At 34.3% G+C, this 18,774-nt stretch overlaps 2 protein-coding genes across 3 annotated transcripts in view; one reads left to right on the top strand and one right to left on the bottom strand.

Annotated features, from left to right (window-relative positions):
• Window positions 1–12,313, bottom strand: part of LOC107751705 (prolyl 4-hydroxylase subunit alpha-1-like) — a 19,633-nt gene extending 7,320 nt beyond the window's left edge. The window contains exons 1-8 of one of the 2 annotated variants that reach the window (XM_016567460.1): window positions 12,174–12,313; window positions 7,056–7,163; window positions 6,042–6,138; window positions 3,539–3,690; window positions 2,187–2,324; window positions 1,848–2,099; window positions 1,380–1,573; window positions 694–870 (exon numbers count right to left, since the gene is read on the bottom strand). In XM_016567460.1, the coding sequence (XP_016422946.1) occupies window positions 694–870; window positions 1,380–1,573; window positions 1,848–2,099; window positions 2,187–2,324; window positions 3,539–3,690; window positions 6,042–6,138; window positions 7,056–7,140 (1,095 nt within the window). In that variant the 5' untranslated portion in view covers window positions 7,141–7,163; window positions 12,174–12,313. The remainder of the gene's footprint in view (window positions 1–693; window positions 871–1,379; window positions 1,574–1,847; window positions 2,100–2,186; window positions 2,325–3,538; window positions 3,691–6,041; window positions 6,139–7,055; window positions 7,164–12,173) is intronic. The other variant, XM_016567459.1, reaches the window with a different exon arrangement.
• A 3,888-nt stretch (window positions 12,314–16,201) lies between these two features.
• LOC107751711 (nucleoside diphosphate-linked moiety X motif 13-like) overlaps window positions 16,202–18,774 on the top strand; it is a 4,388-nt gene continuing 1,815 nt past the window's right edge. The window contains exons 1-5 of the mRNA XM_016567465.1: window positions 16,202–16,252; window positions 16,362–16,464; window positions 16,555–16,662; window positions 17,075–17,181; window positions 17,676–17,801. Of these exons, the coding sequence (XP_016422951.1) occupies window positions 16,202–16,252; window positions 16,362–16,464; window positions 16,555–16,662; window positions 17,075–17,181; window positions 17,676–17,801 (495 nt within the window). The remainder of the gene's footprint in view (window positions 16,253–16,361; window positions 16,465–16,554; window positions 16,663–17,074; window positions 17,182–17,675; window positions 17,802–18,774) is intronic.

Here is an 18,774-nt window from a genome sequence, read left to right on the forward strand (position 1 = left end):
ACAGCTCACTCAGGGCAGGTCTAAGGTAAGACGGCCTTGTCAATCAACTATCGTGGGAGGGGCCTGTGCAGAACTACGTCATTCTGACAGGAATCTCAGAACAGCCTGATTTGAGAAAGGGGATTTTAAAATAGGGATATTAAAAAAACCACTGGGTGGATTTTTATCATTATAGGATGGATGTTTACACTCACGTCCAACACACATTTATGTTCAAACAATAACAAAAGTTAATTTTGCATCCGATGACCCCTTTAAGAGATTAAGAAAATACTTGCGCACCTTCAAATAATTTTAGGGATGCATGTTTTTGTAATGGACATTAAAAAAAGTCCATTTGAGCTTTCTCTTCATCATATTTGATGTGCTCTATGTATGTGCCTTGATCAGTTTTAACATATAAATAAATGCTTTAATTAAATCTGTTCATTATATAAAGTGATCATGTCTCTTCAGAAGACTTTACTTCTACACTATCTTTATAAACTTTTTGAAGCTTGAAACCTTTGCATGGACTTTCAATGGATGGACAAAGATTATGATTGAATATTAAAAATATCTTGCGCTTCTAAGATCAATCAAAGTAATCATGAGGTAAGTAAATGATGACCCTATAAGATTATCCACATAAATTGTGTGTGTGTGGCCAAAACGTTATATAAATATTTGAATGTGTATAAAAGTTGAACTCACCCTTGGTTTGGCCAACTCCTTGACCTTCTCCATTTCTTTTTCTGATATAATATCATGGTAACGGATGATACGTGGACGATCCCATTCATCCTCTTGTTTCACTGGGCCGATTATGTAAAAAGGATGTCTGTTACTGTTGTAGTAACGGCAGAGCAAACGTCTCTGTCTGCGAGGGCTCTGTAAGATTGAGAATTTATTTACATATTAGACAATTCATTTATATCTTGGCCATGACAAATAAATAAAATGGTTGGTATTTCATGCTTTTTCACAGCATTACAAGTTGGTTTCAATATGATGAACCAGGTAGGCACTGTCATGGAAAAACTCATTCGCTGGTTGCCTAAAGCTATGTAAGTGCCATCTCACTGAAGCATTTGAGTTTTTTATGACTTATTTTTGCAGTATGCATTGAGCTTTGGTCAACTGAATGGACAGAAATAGAGCTTTGTGTTATGGCCGTATTACCACCTTGGGTGTGCATAAATAATTCAAAGTCCTGTCTTTAATAATTAATTACCTCATATAAAAAAAACAGCTGAAATGGCTGAATTAGGTGGCTGAGGAGCTAGAGCTGCACTGATATATTAAAAATTAATCAGCTAATGCATCAGCATTTCGTGCTTAATGTGACATTTTAGTGAATATTTACGTTAATGCAGCCATTACAGTATTTTATTATTCACCATTCTGACTCCTTGTCCTCTACATAGCTGCTCGTATTTCCTCTTTTCAGGGAGATATTCCCCTTTCCCAACCGTCTTTTCTTGTTCTTTCTTGCTCTCTTCCTTGACACTCTGCTCCTTCTCAGCCTTCTTCTGTTTGGCTAGCTGGTAGTCAAAATACTTTAGGTTCCCAAGTGCTCGCTGGTGCTCAGGATCTGTACGGGAGAGATAAATGTGTTAAACATTTTGTAATAGTTTGGACAACTGTTGAATGTCTCAAATATCTCTAATAGTCAACATTTAAGCAACAGCCAAGGAACAGTTTTTCTGTCAAATATATTGCAATATGAAAAATGCACTTGATTTTTTGAACATATATATTTAGAAAAGCATATATTATATTATATAAATCACAGTCGGCACGATTTTACAATCACACTAAGCCATATTGTGATATGATTTATATTTAGTATTGTAGATCAGACTAACCCACACTCAGCAGTCTCTTGGTATGGTTCAGAGCTCTTTCCAGCTCCCCCTGCTGGTAGACTGAGTAGCTGAGGTAGTCCAGCACTGTCACAGTTTCAACGCTGGATTCTTCTCCTTCATCCAGTTGCTTGAGTGCCTGGGCCATCCATAACTCTGTATGGTAGTAGTCTGCTTCAGAGTAGGCGATTTTTCCCAGCTCAAAACAATCCTCGGTAGTCATGGTGCTTTTAAAGGGCAAGCCTGTAGTAACACCTACAAGAAAACATGCAATGAGATGTCATACAAATGCAAAAAAGGTATATCTGAAGCATGTTTGGAAAGAGAAGAGCTCATGCTCACCAGGCAGGTCTCCAGAAGAGATAATCTGTGTGTCCAGTTGATAGGTGTCCTGCAGTCGGAGGAGAGCTTTGGCTGCACCGGTCTGGTCTTCATCATTAGGGAAATACTGACGTTGAATAGTCAGGTTTGAGATAAAACCTAGAAGAAAATATGGTTACCTTTTAATAAGAAAAAAATATATAATAAGAACATCTTGACTTACAGTGTACAATCACTAGGACACGTTTCTCAATACATAGGTCACTTTTTTAAAACTCAAACAACTTTAAGCTTGGCACAACAAAAAAAAATTGCATCCAAAATGCACTAAAACTACCATACATGTTTCAAATCAACTCATTCTTCCATAAAACTAGCAAAAGCTTTTACCTAACAAACACACTTTGTTGATATATATTATACAGTTTTTGTAGTTTTCTTCACAAAATAAGAATGACAGCTATCTGCAGTATATGTAACATGGTACATGTTTACATTACAGTATAAAATAATTTTCACCCTTTTGTATTGGTGGTTATGATCATCTGATTATGATCACATCTGTGTAGGTGTTTCATCTACATCTAATCATTTTCACAGTATCTCGTTTTTAGATTTGGAATATCTTTAATGTGGTATTATGGAAGAAATGTAGAAAATGTTGTATTATGTTTTAAGTTTTAAACTTGAAAAGTTTGAAATTTTGGAATTTTGAAAAAGTAACGTAAATGCTGAGAAATGGGTCCTAGTGCTTATAAAAACTGTGATAGTTCACCCATATATATATAAAAAATGGTCATCATTTACTCAACCTTGTATTATTTCAAACATTTTTGACTTTTCCATATAACAAAAATGTACATTAGGGCTGTAAAGCTCCAAAAAATACCAAGCAATGACTAAATAGTAAAGTTTGACGAGAAAAACCTTGATGTTGGCTTGACAAAGCCAGTTTAAAAGTTTAAAAGCTTTGAAAAAATTCATAGAAATGCCAGTAAAAACAAACCAGGCCATATTAAACCACTTCAGACCACATTAAACCTCAGTAGTAAAGAAACCACATCAACTACTTCAGACTCTATTATCAGACCCCCTGCCACACCACCACCCCGAAAATTAGAAATCAGAAAACCTCATTAGGCGTCTTAAGAAGAGTCTTTTATTGATTTTAAAGAACGTTGCAAGGCATTGCTTGAATGTTTTTAACATGTTGGTTGGTGTTGTTAGCATTTTCTATTATTTTCAGTATTTCTGAGAATAGTTTATAGTCACCTAATATTGGTATTTTAAAGTAAATATTTCATAATAAGTGTATCAGTTGTAAATACGGAATAAACAGATGTTAATATGGGTTGAACTACAGTGAAACTAACCGTCAGACATGTCTTTGAGCACGAGGTCTTCCACTTCACCCCACTCCGTGTTTAGTCTCTTCATGAGTTTAAAGGCATTGACAGGGTGACCCAAAAACCCCTCTGGGTCCTGTGTGGCTGTCTCTGTTAAAGCATCCAGCTTCTCAGCCCACCTGACAACACACAGTATCAGAATGGCTTTATTGTCATTTCAATCACATGCAGCTTGTACACAGTAAAACGAAATGTTGCTCCAGGACCATGGTGCTACATATAACAATGCCACATTACAAGACTGGGGAAAAAAAAACTAAAAAACTAAAATGGCTCATCAATTGTCTGATGACAGTTTATCATTGGCATGTGTAATGAGATAAAGGCTTTATCACTGGCTTGTGTGATAAGATATGATCTGTGCATCAAGAGCGCTCAAACACGGTGTATCAGACTCACGCGTGCTTACGACTCCTGTACATCACCGCAATCGTCTTTACCTTGATTGCAATCCTCAACCATCAAAACTCCAACATCAAAAGAAGCTGGTTTGCTTTATCCAGCCGAGAAAACGTAGTTCGCATATCATACAGTGGTGGGATGTTTTGGCGTTATGTTCAGTCTGTATTTCACACTGCGCGACGCGTGAGTGAGCTCTCGCGCTCTTCAGAAACAACCACAGAGCTTGTGTTTTAAAGTGAAACACACTGGAATTAATAATTCCAAACGCAACATGAGTATCTATTCTCTCCGCCATCTCTTATGTAATCAGCCTGGTTTTCTTTACATTAGCCCCGTTTTGGACTGTTTGCTTGAATGGATTCGCTTGCTGGATCACTGGACTGAAAACTTTCCCGGAGTTTAGCGTCTTAAAATGATCTGATTGCAAACAGAGAAGCGAAATCGGGAAAAAGGTTTAGAATAGAAATTGTGTTTCAGTAATCTTGTGTTAATAGCGTAAAATTATTTGAACGCGTTAAGGGTTTTGAATTAATCGCATGCGTTAACACGTTAACGTTGACAGCCCTACATTTAACCAAAACGAATTATATCTCACGTTTAACCACTATAGAGACATCAGAGCCAGCTGCAAATTCCAGAAGTTCTGGCCGAGGTGAGACGCATTCGGCGGGTTTATGAGCGCTAAACGGCCGCTGACGTCCTGGAGCTCACATCTCCAGAAACATTGAAGCAAATTTTCAAATAGACGTTATCTTTATTAACAAACCATATATTTGAAGTCCAAACAAGTAAATTTTTACCTAAACTCTTAAAACTACATTCCGTGACACAAAACAGTATTATTTTTACAATTATAGTGGATTTTGCCATCCGCCATGACACTCGCTGTGAGAAATACGGCAACTTCAGCAAGTGGAGCAGTGTTGCCAACTTTCAATGGAAAGTAGCTAAAGCCAGTTTGAAAAGTCGCCAGAAGACGTCAAACAAGTAAATTTTTACCTAAAAAACTCTTAAAACTACATTCCGTGACACAAAACAGTATTATTTTTACAATTATAGTGGATTTTGCCATCCGCCATGACACTCGCTGTGAGAAATACGGCAACTTCAGCAAGTGGAGCAGTGTTGCCAACTTTCAATGGAAAGTAGCTAAAGCCAGTTTGAAAAGTCGCCAGAAGACGTCATATGTTAATTAGCATATTCATGCCGTCATCGCGTCGTATTGCCTTTTACATTTGTTTGCCTCTCTGTGCTCACATACTGTATTTTAATTTAGCCAAATTCTCAATAAAACGGTTTTCATTTATATAATTTACTCTTTCTGTTGTCAGTCAATGGGATAAATATGAAATAGTGACTGAAATGTGGCCCTTTAAGACTACATAACCAGCTCTCCCTTCCAAGATGTTAATCTGCACAAAAATCCTGATTTATAATCGAGCCGTCGTCTGATGAAATCAAATACACATAATATAAGCAAAGACGAAGACAATTCCTGTGCCGTGTTTTTGGCTATATTTGCATGTAAAATTAGAGAAGCAACATCATATCTAATTTAACTGAAAGTGCTGCTCCTCTCTACAGAGCAGACCGAGAGAGAGAGAGAGAGAGAGAAAGAGAGAGGTGTGCGCGCTGTGAAAGTAAGATCTTGCGCTCGTGTGGCAGTACCAGTGAGTCAAAGAGACTCGCTAAGGTTTGTTCGCTTTTTTGGAAAAAAGTCGCTAGGGGGGTATGAAAAGTTGCTAAATCTAGCGAAAAAAAGTAGCTAAGTTGGCAACACTGAAGCGGAGTGATACAGCGGTGAAACAGTTGTGGAGTTCTGTTGGACTCTAATATCACACTCTTATCAGCCAATCAGATTCGAGGATCAGAAAGAACTGTTGTATAAATATATATAAGATGTTTATTTTGATTTGTTTTATTTTTTTTATTATTTATTCTGTTTTTTTCACATTCAGAAATCACTCCTTGCCCATTCAAACAGGGATGAGTTATACCTGTTGTTACAGATACCTGGTATACGTGTTATATGCCTAATGTTGATACTGTATCAACAGATATTACTCACTGTTTCACTTGCTCCAGTTTGCTCTCCTCTGCTTTGATGTAGTCTTTCAATGACGTCACCAGGTCTTTTTCTGTGTACAGCAAATCTGTCATGTGACCTGCCAGGACAGAACTCAAATGAGCATCAGTGATTAGTGAATGACCGGTCTAGTTCTCCACAACACCTGTCAGCTAGGCCTGTCACGATAACAACTTTTTGTTGTGCGATATATTGCCCCAGAAATAATTGCGATAAGCAATATTATTGTCATTTTAAAGACCATTTTATACCACTGAATATATAATCATAATGTAACAGCATAATAATGCAAGAAGGCCTACACACTTCCAAATGACAACAAACTTTTAATTTTTAAGAATATTTAGATCATGGAAATTAAGTATCAAAATATTAGATACCTTAAAAAACCTGAATAAATAGTAAATAAACATTTTCTAACAAAAAGTGCAAAGTAACAAGTAGAAAAAAAGAAAAATGCACAAAGAACTTGTCTGGAGATTTTTCCATCTACAGATTTTTCCCGGACCTTCTTTTCTCTGTAAATTAAGGGTGCACACTATTGCTGAAAAACACAATCACTACTTAGCAGTCAGATGTCCGTATGCACAAAGGCACAGATCCCTAAACAAGATCATATCTGCAGATGAAACTTTGTTTGTAGAAACATTATTTAAATTTGAACTAGCACCAACTACACCACGTTATGCTCGAGAAGCTGCAAAAGACACAGGTGCAAGTGGAATGTACAAAACATGGTGGCATTCATTTTTAAGTAAATATAATGCGATATATTGCGTCACCAAAAATTATTGAGGTCATGTACATATATTGCACGATAAGTCGATATATTGATTATTGCGACAGGCCTACTGTCAGCTGCATCTTCTAATGTTCTGTTAATGTATAATCAGTGGTAAATATTCATGAACATGGGTTTGGAGGCTTATGTTACCTGTTAGAACCTGCAGGAACATTTCAAACATCAATTTATAAAAAGGTGAAAAGGTTGCATACCAATGGATGTGAAGAAGTCATTGTGAGCAAAAGAAGACTTTAGCAGAGAAATGAGTAAAATACAGCACACACTCCTAACTCCCATCTTCACCCTTTTCAACAAACAACCTGAAAGAGAAAAACTTTGATTTAGATTATAAAATTATACATAGCTCTCTGCAATACTTTGCACTGTTGCAGGGTTATAAATAAAACTACAACTATTAAATACACTTTGTTCATTAAAATAAAGGTTAAAATATCAATTTACCTTTGCAACTAACTGAAATAAGTTTAAATTAAATCACTAAAATTACTAACTAGAAATAAATAAAAACTAAAATTGAAATAAAAATTCATCTTAAATAGTAATATTTAAAAAGAACAGAAACAATACTTAAAAACTTATTAAAAATTTAACTACAAATAAAATGAAAACTGAGAAATGTAAAAAAAAAAACTAAATAATTTTTTTTTTACATTTTCTTTTTAATAAAAACTAAAATAATATAAATAATACCAAAATAGCACGGGACCATTGTCCATGGCAACTTGTGGGTGCTATACTGTCATAAAACCAAGTTAGAAAAGCAATTTGATTCCAGGTATATTCTGTTTGTACAGGTGGATCAGCATGTGTGCAGCATCATCGCTCTAGGCTTTTTTATTATGCTGTCTTTGTATTAAGTACTCTGTGTTTGTTGTTATATTGTTTGGTTTGTTTGCTCTGTTTAGTAAGTGTATAATTTAAAAGAATGCTTCTAACAAAATATAATAATGCATTGCTAAAAATAAAAATGTATTATTGTGTGTGTCAGTAACACATAACCAGAAGAAGTTAGTTCACCTAGACCAGTCGATCAACTCTAGTCAAATAGCAAATTCCCATCGAAAAATTATTGGATATGGAAGTGGTTAATAGTTTATGCAAAACATGGGCACACTGCATCTGAATGAAGAATCAAAATCATTACATCTAGATGAAAAATAGTTGAGCTGTAAAGTCAAATGTACACACAGCTACAAACAAACACACACACACACACACACACACACACACCATACCAGAAACCGTGTAAATCAGAAAGTGATAAAGAAAGTCTATCGAGTTCAACAAATAATTTTCTCAAAAAAAAAGGAAGTTTATAACCCATGTGTAAGTTGCTTAAGTGTTTATTAAAGAGACAGTCCACCCACATACCAGAAACCGTGTAAATCAGAAAGTGATAAAGAAAGTCTATCGAGTTCAACAAATCATTTTCTCAAAAAAAAAAAAGGAAGTTTATAACCCATGTGTAAGTTGCTTAAGTGTTTATTAAAGAGACAGTCCACCCAAAAATGTTTATGTCAAAAAAGTTTATGTCATTTCAAACCTGTATTTCTTTCTTCTGCAGAAATAACAGTTTGTGAAGAAAGTTGGGAACCAAATAGCTCTGACTTCCATTGTGTGAGGGGAAACAACAATCAGACATTTATATTCCACAGAAGAAAATAGGTCATACAGGTCTGGAAAGACTTGAGGGTGAGTAAATGATGACAGAACTTTCATTTTTGGGTGAACTAGCCCTTTGATACCATTACAGAATAATAAACTTCTCACAGCTGCCATATGTATTTCAGCAGTTATTACTCTGCAGTGAAGCGTACAACAACATGCGGCGTGACGAGTTGTTCTGAGCCAGACAGATTGTCCACACAAAATCCCACTGGCACTGTGAAACAAGAAGGGGCTGCCAGCTCACCGCCATCAGCTTGACTGCATTCAGTTAGCCTGTAGCTTCAATTTATAAATAGAGCAGAACAACTGAGCAGATTGCACAAACTTCTTCCTTCCCTCATTTTTTTTTTTTTTTTTTGCATTCCATCCATCATAAATAGTATGCAAGATAAGAATCCCAAAACACAGTGCTTCAAAAAACTGAATGCCAATGGAAAATAGTTCTATAAATTAATAAATATATATGTTTATATAGCAAGGATGCATTAAATTGATCACAATTATAATGAAAATAATAATATAATAATTTATAATAATAATGTGATAATATCTTACATTATTATTGTTTTACTGTACTTTTTGATCGAATAAATGCAGCCCTTGTTAAGAGACTTCTTGCACTTTTGAACAAAACCCACATTTTAAGTGCAACTCATCCTAGTATCATATGGCATAAGTTAACATTGCTCATATGTGACCCTGGACCACAAAACCAGTCTTAAGTCGCTGGGGTATATTTGTAGTAATAGCCAAAAATACATTGTATGGGTCAAAATTATAGATTTTTCTTTTATGCCAAAAATCATTAGGATATTAAGTAAAGATCATGTTCCATGAAGATATTTTGTAAATTTCCTACCATAAATATATCAAAACTTAATTTTTGATTAGTAATATGCATTGCCAAGAACTTCATTTGCACAACTTTAAAGGCGATTTTCTCAACATTTTGATTTTTTTTGCACCCTCAGCGTTTTAGTAGGTTACTCGTACAATGGGTGTCTGGTTAGGTTGAGAGTCACTCATTTTACCTGTTCAAAAAACCCCAAAAGAGAAACTAGAAACTAACAGCTTTATGTGTCAGATTGTGGGTCTGTAAGAATATGGGCTTCTTTTAACTTTCCAAACCAAAGTTATTGACTAATACAAGGCAAAACAGCGGTTCCTCAATCATTAAAATGCATATCTGGAAAAACGGTGCTCTGACCGTCGCTTGACCTAAACTTCACTTCAGCTTTCTGGAGTTAGAAAAACTCAGAAAAGCAAACAAAAACAAAACAGGTTACAAATGCATTTCCCAGCCGTTTCCGAAAACTCGACCATTTGTTAGGAGCGAAAACAGCTGCTAAAACAAGCACTACAGGAATTTGCACAGACACAAATAACACCTGAAAACAGTAGCAAACAAACCGCTTTAGATTCCTCCCGTGAAAACAAGTGCCTGTTAAAAATGTTATGCTTAACTCAAAAAGACAAGATGTGATCAGAACATGTGACTTGACTAAACCTTTAAGGAACTAGTGTTAACTTGCAGAAAAGGCTTGCCTAAAATCCTGCAGTGGATACACTAAAAAAGCAATAGCCCGGGGTGAAGTCAGGGAAGGTTAATGGATGTGGTCACCATAACAGAAAAGGACTACACCCCTTGTAGTAAGGCAAGTCCTAGCAAGGATTCAGTCAAATGTAAGTAAAACCAAAAGTAAGTTCACTAAAACCATAATTAATTATATGTATAATAAATGTAACAAGTTATAAAAACATATATGAAGTATTTAACTCATTTTCATGATATCGATGCTATTGTTGAAGTAAGTTAGTGGTATTTTGATGGAAACTGGTTACCATGGTAAAATGTTGAACTCTAGTAAAAAATAAATATACTAAAATGTATTTGAAGTAGATTTATTTCATGCTAAGTAGGCTATACTACAATTACATTTACATATTTATGTACTTAATAAAAATACCCTGCAATTTTGTAGTATACTGAACTGGTAAATTGGAACAACTAACTTTGTACTTAATGCACTTTCATTGTGCAGAAGTATTGCTTAAGTCCAACTAAAGATATACTTAAGTATATTTGATTGTGCTAAAGTGGAACTATTGCATATACTTTAGGTACACTTGCTTTTAAAAAAACGATATTATTCAAAGATCATACAGTCCTCATCAACAGTGATATTAAAACACATTTTAGGCTTAATATTAAGAAATGTGCATTGTGCACAAGTGATACTCCAAATAAAGTTTAATTACAATTTGTATATCAGTAAGTCTCGAGCGATATTTTAGTAAATATGTGAATCGATTTAAACTATACTTAGTATGAAATAAATGCATTTTAAATATATTACTCGTTTATTAAGGAATATACTGCTTTAGATTTGGAATATCATATTGGATCTGATAACTGTGCACTGTAACAGTGAAAAACAAATAAGCTAAAACTAAATTTTCAGTCAGAAATAGGCCTATTATTTAATATGACTGAGCATGCAAACTAACAACTTGACTTTTAGGGTCTAATTTTAAAGGTCAGTCAGACAGAAATGTATCCATAACACTAATAAAAAAGTACAGTAGTATTAATATATGTACCATGTTTTGTTTTGGTCAGTTTTTAAAAAATGTACCATGGTAATACCATGGTACAACAAGAGTTATTTTTCTAAGTACAAGTAAGTATACTTGTGCAAACAGAATAGTCTGCTCTGATGTTAACCCGAGTGACAAAAATCGTAACATTATTATAACAGGTTATAAAAACTGTTATTATTACAATGATTTACAATTAGCGGGATATCTGTAAACGGAGGTTACAGCAGACATCCCATCAACAATCTTTGCGATTAGTGGTTGAGGTCGAAGGGAAATGAGGGATGCTGCTCCAGCAATCACATCATTATCAGGCAAAGGTCCTAAAACAAAATGTTTGTCTCACTGTGTTAATTGTTAACTATTTCGAAAATGTGTTTTAGTAGTATTTGGAGAGTACCGTGCCACGTCCATTCCCCTCCCCCAGTACATCACCCAAACACTGTAACTGTAACTTACTATACTAACTTCTTACTTCGTTGTTAAAGTAAACGTGTTTTTCTGTATCTTTTCACCGCTGCAAATTATCTTTGAATATCTTTAGCCTGTTCATATTTTCAGAACAGATACAAAGAGAAAAACTCTTGTTTTCTTAAAACCAGTTCATTCTCGAATGAAACCAAACATCATTTGGTACAATGATTTAATAAATAAGTAAACTTGACTTTATTAACACCATATTACATATTATAAATATCAGTTTATATGTTATACTCCCGTAACAAACAACTATTCGAAAATAATCCGGAATCTAGTGTAATGTGATGTAACGTTGCGTATGTGATTTCATGATCGCAGTGTGGTTTCAACAACTGATCAAATCTACGCCCCACGAGAAAAAAATAAATAAATATAAGAAAATGTGCTAACAACCCGGCATTTTACAAGGAAAGCGAGCAATGGTAACTTAGCACACGGAACGGGAAAACTATGGAAATATGCGGGGAACTTTCTAGAGTGTCTCGAGTCCGTGTCTGTGATAGTGAGAGTATGCAATCATCTCTAGATATGTTTACTGAAGCGTAATAAACAGGGCAACTTACTGTTCCTCCCTGGAATGCGTCGATATTGTAAAATCGGACAATGTTGTTTGGTTAGCTCCTCTCCCTCTGTCGTTCCTCAGCGGCTCGTTTGCTACAGACTGAGCTGTGGAGATCAGCGCTGCTAAACTGTGGATAGAACTTCAGAGGACAAATGATTGAGCTGCAGCGCCATCTACTGTTCATAAAGACAAACTGTACTGCAGTCTCCCAACACACTCCTGAAATACTGGAATATCTGCATTTTAAATGTTGTATGTACTATAGGCTTTTATTACTTTTACCATTGATACAAATGGTCTCTCAGGTCTATTTAGGAATAATGATTTTGGGAAACTCAACCCTGTTTAATGGGTGACATGGCTCATATTCCTTTCAAGCATATCTTACAGAACTTGGTAGACAAGTTTTGACAAACTTTTGACAAAATTGTGTATTGTGGTGAAAATGATGGTCCAACTGAGTCGCAATTTTTGAAAATAAATCATATTATCAGTTTCATATTATCAGTATCATCATTTTCACGCAATGAGTAGGTCCGTTGAAATGATCTGCTTGTTTTTTTTTATTTGAGAGCATAATGGGATAATTCATATTTACATAATGGATTTTCATATTCCAACACTGGAGATCTGAGACAAAGGTTTTAAAAAAAAGCAAAACACATGCATAAGTCATTAAAATAAATAAATGAAAGTTGTAAAAATGTTATAGATATTTATTGTAAGTATGTGGTACAGTGATGATAACTATCACATGCCATAATACGTTGATAAACTTGTGCTACTGAGTTGAATAACTGTTGATATTATATACAGCTACATGGTAGGTCTATGTGCACATTTCAAGGTGCTTCAGTGAATATCATAATTAAATGCCCAAAAAGTATATTACGTATATCTAATCAGTATCCCTTGTGAAAAATAGTACACTTCAGCATTTTTTTAAAAGAGTATTTAGTAAGGAAATAATAGCTAAGTATATACTAACTGAATGTTTTCACAGGCTTAATTGCAATTGCATTTAAATGTATTATAAAATGTACACTAAATATAAGTGCATCAAATTTAAATGTAATATCAAACAGCAGCTAAAATTGTGCTTTTGTACGTAAGTCAGCACATCAAAATAAGTGTAGGCTACTTCTTTCAAGCAAGACAAAAGATTATGACTTAAATACACTTTAAAATAAAACTGTTGATTTGAGATTATTTCAAATGCACTTTTTAAAAAGTGTTCTTAAGTGTGTTTTCATAGTCATGAAAGTGTGCTTTCTTTATGTAGCCTACACTTACGTGCCCTTTTATTTTATTGATATTACGTTATCTGCAAGCAGCCTACATTTGTTTTTAAAAAGATGTAAAGACTACAAGTGCACAAATACAATTAAGCACACTTCTTTCAAAAGGAATATCCAAACGCATATCCAAAAAGCTGATGCTTTTGGTACCTTTTGTTAGTGTAATGATGTACAGACATAAAAATATAAATAATGTATAATGTATATGATCTCTGTTTCCACTTCGCCGCTGGCACGCTCTTGATGACGTACTGACGTACTGACGTCGTGCATGTTACGCGCAGGCGTCGTTTGCAGGAGTAGGCTATACAAACAATCATATTTATTTATGACAGTATAGGCCTATTACTTAGGGTGCTCTATGTAATGTAAACTGAAGGTTTGCTGGAGTGGAGAGCTACAAAGTTTTACGAAACAAAACTCTTTGAAGTATTTGCGGTGTAGTAGCCTGTGTCTACACTGTAAAAAAAAATCCCGTAAAAAAACGGTAAAATTCCGGCAGCTGGGGTGCCGGTAAATTCCCGTAAAATAACGGGCACATTAAATAACAGTAATTTTCCGTAATTCAAAAATACAGTGTTTTGCTGTCATTTTACATGAGATTTTCTGTATTTTCTTCAGCTTTTAATGTTCAATAAGGAGCTATACTTAAATACTGTGGAAAGTTAAATAAAAACCATGAAATTATCATTAAGTTTGAACACTGCTTTAATTCAAATAATCAGCCGTAAGTGCAAAACAGTGTTTTAATCATTTATTCACCTATCTGCAAGAATATACCATCTTAACTGCAAGAATATACCAATATAGTTTGTTCAGAACTGCAATTTACTAATATTCTTTGTTCAAAACTGCAACAATATACCAGTATAAAGATTATCGCACAACTACAACAGTATAGCAACAGTTTGTTCATAACTGAAGTATAACAATAAAACTTTGATCACAACTGCAACAATATTCCAATAATTTGTTCATAACTGCAATAGTATAAAAATATTTTTAAAAATGATCATAACTGCAACAATATTTCAATTTAAAAATTAGTCCAAAAGTTAAAATTCGATCACAACTGCAACAACATACCAATTCAGTTTGTTCATAACTGCAACAGTATAAAAATATAAACAATTATCATAACTGCAACAATACACAATAAAAGGAATTGTTCAAAACGGCAACAATATAGCAGTTTGGTAAACAAATAACAATTAATAATTAAATTGTCCTTAAAACTGAACCACCTGTTAACAGATTAAATTTACAATTTTTAACTGTATTTCAAAAATACGTGCAAAAACTGTAAAATAAAACGGTAAAATTCCATAAAATAACAGTTTTTTTTTAGAGTGTACGACGGTGTGTTCCGTTACAAATATAGGCTATAAGTTATGTGTTTTTGTGTCATTCGCCTGACAGTGCCTTTCCACGAACAAAATCAAAGAAACTGTTATTTACAGGAAACCCTGATACTGAAAGAAGATTCTGCACTGCCAGTTTACGTTTGTTTCAAGGGCAAGTTCTCTCTTACACCTTGCATGACTGTTGAACTATTTAAGATTCAATGTCAATTTTAAATTATCAATGTCAATGTTAAACCCTTTGTATTGAACATACAGGCATTACCTTTCAGACATGCTGCAGTCATTCAAGCATTTATTCAGCTGTAACCTGGTGCTATCACGCTCCATCTCTGGATATGTTTCTCGAATGAGGTCTGTCTTCTTCAAAATACATTAATTTATAATAAGAACAGTGTTGGGGAAAGTTACTTTTAAAAGTAATGCATTACAGTATTGCATTACTCCATTAAAAATACCACTGGAGTAGGCTGGAAATATAATTTACTGAAGCACTGTAAATCTCCCGAAACCTCTCACGAACATGTCCAGGTCATATTTGAAAAAGAAAAAAAAAAGACAAGAAAATATATTTAATAGCTAACACATAAGAAAATGAAAACAGTTTGCAATGTGACATCTGTATACAAATAGTCAATTCTGTTGATTTTTAGTTTAAAAAAACAATGCAAAGAGTCCTAAACAGGCTTTGTTTTCTTTATCTTTTTATGTGTTGATTTTTAAGGTGAATGACCTCATTAACAAAAATACACGAAACAGTGATTGGTGTACCTCAACTTTTTTTGAGAACTTATTAATTTTATTATTATTATTATTATTAATTGATAATGAATAGTTGTTGTTATTATTAAGTATTATCTGTCGTAGTTCCCAGCATAAATTTTGTACAATTCAAGTATTTTTTTTTTTACCTTTTAATATAAAGTATAATATTCTTATATAGGTACCTCATGAGATTAAAGGAGGACGATGAAGCATGTCGAGAGGCACTGAAGTCTGGGAAGGTTCTACTGTATCATAAGCTTTCTCCTCTACTGCGAAAGACTAGCAGTGGCAGTGGTTACAAATTGGCTTCTCTAAAAACCCCAGGTTTCAATACAGCTCCATTTAAATTCTTCCGTTACATAAATAGAAGGATTTTGCATATACATTTTTATAATTGTATACCCATTTCTCTAGATTTGGAACAAATATTGGAAAAAATTGGAAAGGACAAACACATTGTTAATGAATCTTTTCTTCTGGGATGCACTGACAAGAATGAACCACAGTTCTCACTGGAAGTAGGTCAGTTAATATATCCATTACTATACAGTACTATATAAATATTGTTTAAAACAGAACATTCTACAACTGGAAAATGCATCAATATGAAATCTCATTCATACATCTGGCAAACGCTTTTATCCAAAGCGACTTCCGTTGCATTTGTTGACTTACAGTACATTGTTTTGGTGTTGCTAGCTCTGTGCTCTACTGTTTGAGCTACAGGAACGCTATAGGAATGGGAATGTGAGTGGTGTTTGATAGGCACTGAAGTCTGGGAAGGTTCTGCTGTATCATAAGCTTTCTCCTCTACTGCGAAAGACTAGCAGTGGCAGTGGTTACAAATTGGCTTCTCTAAAAACCTCAGGTTTCAATACAGCTCCATTTAAATTCTTCCGTTACATAAATAGAAGGATTTTGCATATACATTTTTATAATTGTATACCCATTTCTCTAGATTTGGAACAAATATTGGAAAAAATTGGAAAGGACAAACACATTGTTAATGAATCTTTTCTTCTGGGATGCACTGACAAGAATGAACCACAGTTCTCACTGGAAGTAGGTCAGTTAATATATCCATTACTATACAGTACTATATAAATATTGTTTAAAACAGAACATTCTACAACTGGAAAATGCATCAATATGAAATCTCATTCATACATCTGGCAAACGCTTTTATCCAAAGCGACTTCCGTTGCATTTGTTGACTTACAGTACATTGTTTTGGTGTTGCTAGCTCTGTGCTCTACTGTTTGAGCTACAGGAACGCTATAGGAATGGGAATGTGAGTGGTGTTTGATTGTTCCTGGAATTTCCATGACATTTGAAGTTCTTATTCATTTCCAGGCCTGGAAAACAATGTTAATATTTCCAGGTGACCATTGGAACCCTGTATACTATACTATACTGAAAACTGTATATTACTTTATACACTATATATGTCAGCTCATGGAGATCTCTTCTCACTGTAGGTGATTTAGACCGCAGTGCATTGGAGCAGGAGTGTAGAGGTATGTTTGTGGACCTTAGGAAAGCTTTCTTCATGATACCTGGACCAGAGTCTCCTCTTGCAGCCAAAGTATGTACTTTAGGTTTCTAAATGATTAGTCATGCTAGTGCATTGTAATCGCTTTGAAATGTCATGTTGATTTTGTGCCCAGTTATAATTGATTTCGGAAAACAGGTTGCATGTTCATAACATTTAATGAAAATGATCGATTTTCTACATGCATATTAATGATTAACTGGACCTTCTGGTGAAATGACCGACTTCTTCAGTCATTTGCTAAAACCCCACCACTTTCTTACAACTGGCTGCAAGCTTGCATTCAGATCTGCCTTCATCCAATCAACAGCTGATGCAAAGAACCAAGTCCCTGCCTTTTTTCCTTTTTCAGTAATTCATTTCACTTGGTTATATGTCATAATATGGAATAAATAATCTGTTGCTGCTTCTGTCACAAAAGAAAAAACAAAAGTTCTGCTATATGAATACAGTTGGAGCAGTTTGTATGTAGACCATCTCTAAGAAGTTATTAGTATAAAAACTGTTTAATTTGGTGTTTGTTTTAGGGACAAGCTCTCCTTCGATGGCACCAGACCAATTGCTTTTGCAGTGCCACTGGGCAGCCTACCGTCAGGAACCAATCAGGAGGTTTCAGAGTTTGTCACAGCAGTGGCATCACCTACTACCCCAAAGTAAGCTACGCAGGTTCTTTTCACGATGTCAGACAACTGCCACAATATACACATGCATGGCATTTGACAGAAAGCACTGTCTGATTTTTCAAATACTGTAATTCCTGTAATAATTGTTTCACTAGTGCAGATTTGAATAATATGAATGTGCTGTTCTACTCTGAAAAATTTATTAAATAATGGTATATTACCAGGGGTGCACATAAGTTTTTCAGCCTGGTTCTCATAAGAGCACCTGGAGATTTGGTTTGGTCCTCACACTGCACATAGTGTGACCCATTAAATATAACTATATTAAAAAATAATAATAATAATAGGGATGAAAATATTATTGCACTTTATTTTTTTAAATAAAATAATAAACAAAAATAATAAAGTGTGAAAAGGGAGTGTTAAATAAAAATACAATTATTTTATAGTAAACTTAAAAATAAAATGGTCATTTTTTTATTTTCAAATATTAATTTTCATTCATGAATAGTTTGAAAAGCTTGAAGTTTGAAGGTTTTAAGCCTGAAGTGGTTTTAAATGTAATGCAGTTTTAAAAGCTTTGAACCAGTTTTAAGCTTAAAGTAGGTTAAAAACTTAACATTTTGAAAGTTTTAAGGCATTGCAGACTTCCAGACAGATAGATAGATTGCTATGTGGTTGCTAGGGCATTCTGGGTGGTTGTTTGTGTGTTGTTAGCAGTTGATAGGGTGTTTTTCAGGAGTTGTGAGAGTTTTGCTATGCTAGTCATATGCTGGTTGCTAGGCTTAGATACAGTTGAGGTCAAAAGTTTACATACACCTTGCAGAATCTGCAAAATGTTAATTATTTTACCAAAATAAGAGGGATCATACAAAGTTTACATATAGTCCACAAGAGAAAATAATAGTTGAATTTATAAAAATGATCCCGTTCAAAAATTTACATACACTTGATTCTTAATACTGTGTTGTTATCAAAAGGATCCACAGTTTTTTTTTTTTTT

The sequence above is a fragment of the Sinocyclocheilus rhinocerous genome, unplaced genomic scaffold, assembly GCF_001515625.1.
Source record: "Sinocyclocheilus rhinocerous isolate Xijiao unplaced genomic scaffold, SAMN03320098_v1.1 scaffold891, whole genome shotgun sequence".
NCBI lineage: Eukaryota > Metazoa > Chordata > Actinopteri > Cypriniformes > Cyprinidae > Sinocyclocheilus > Sinocyclocheilus rhinocerous.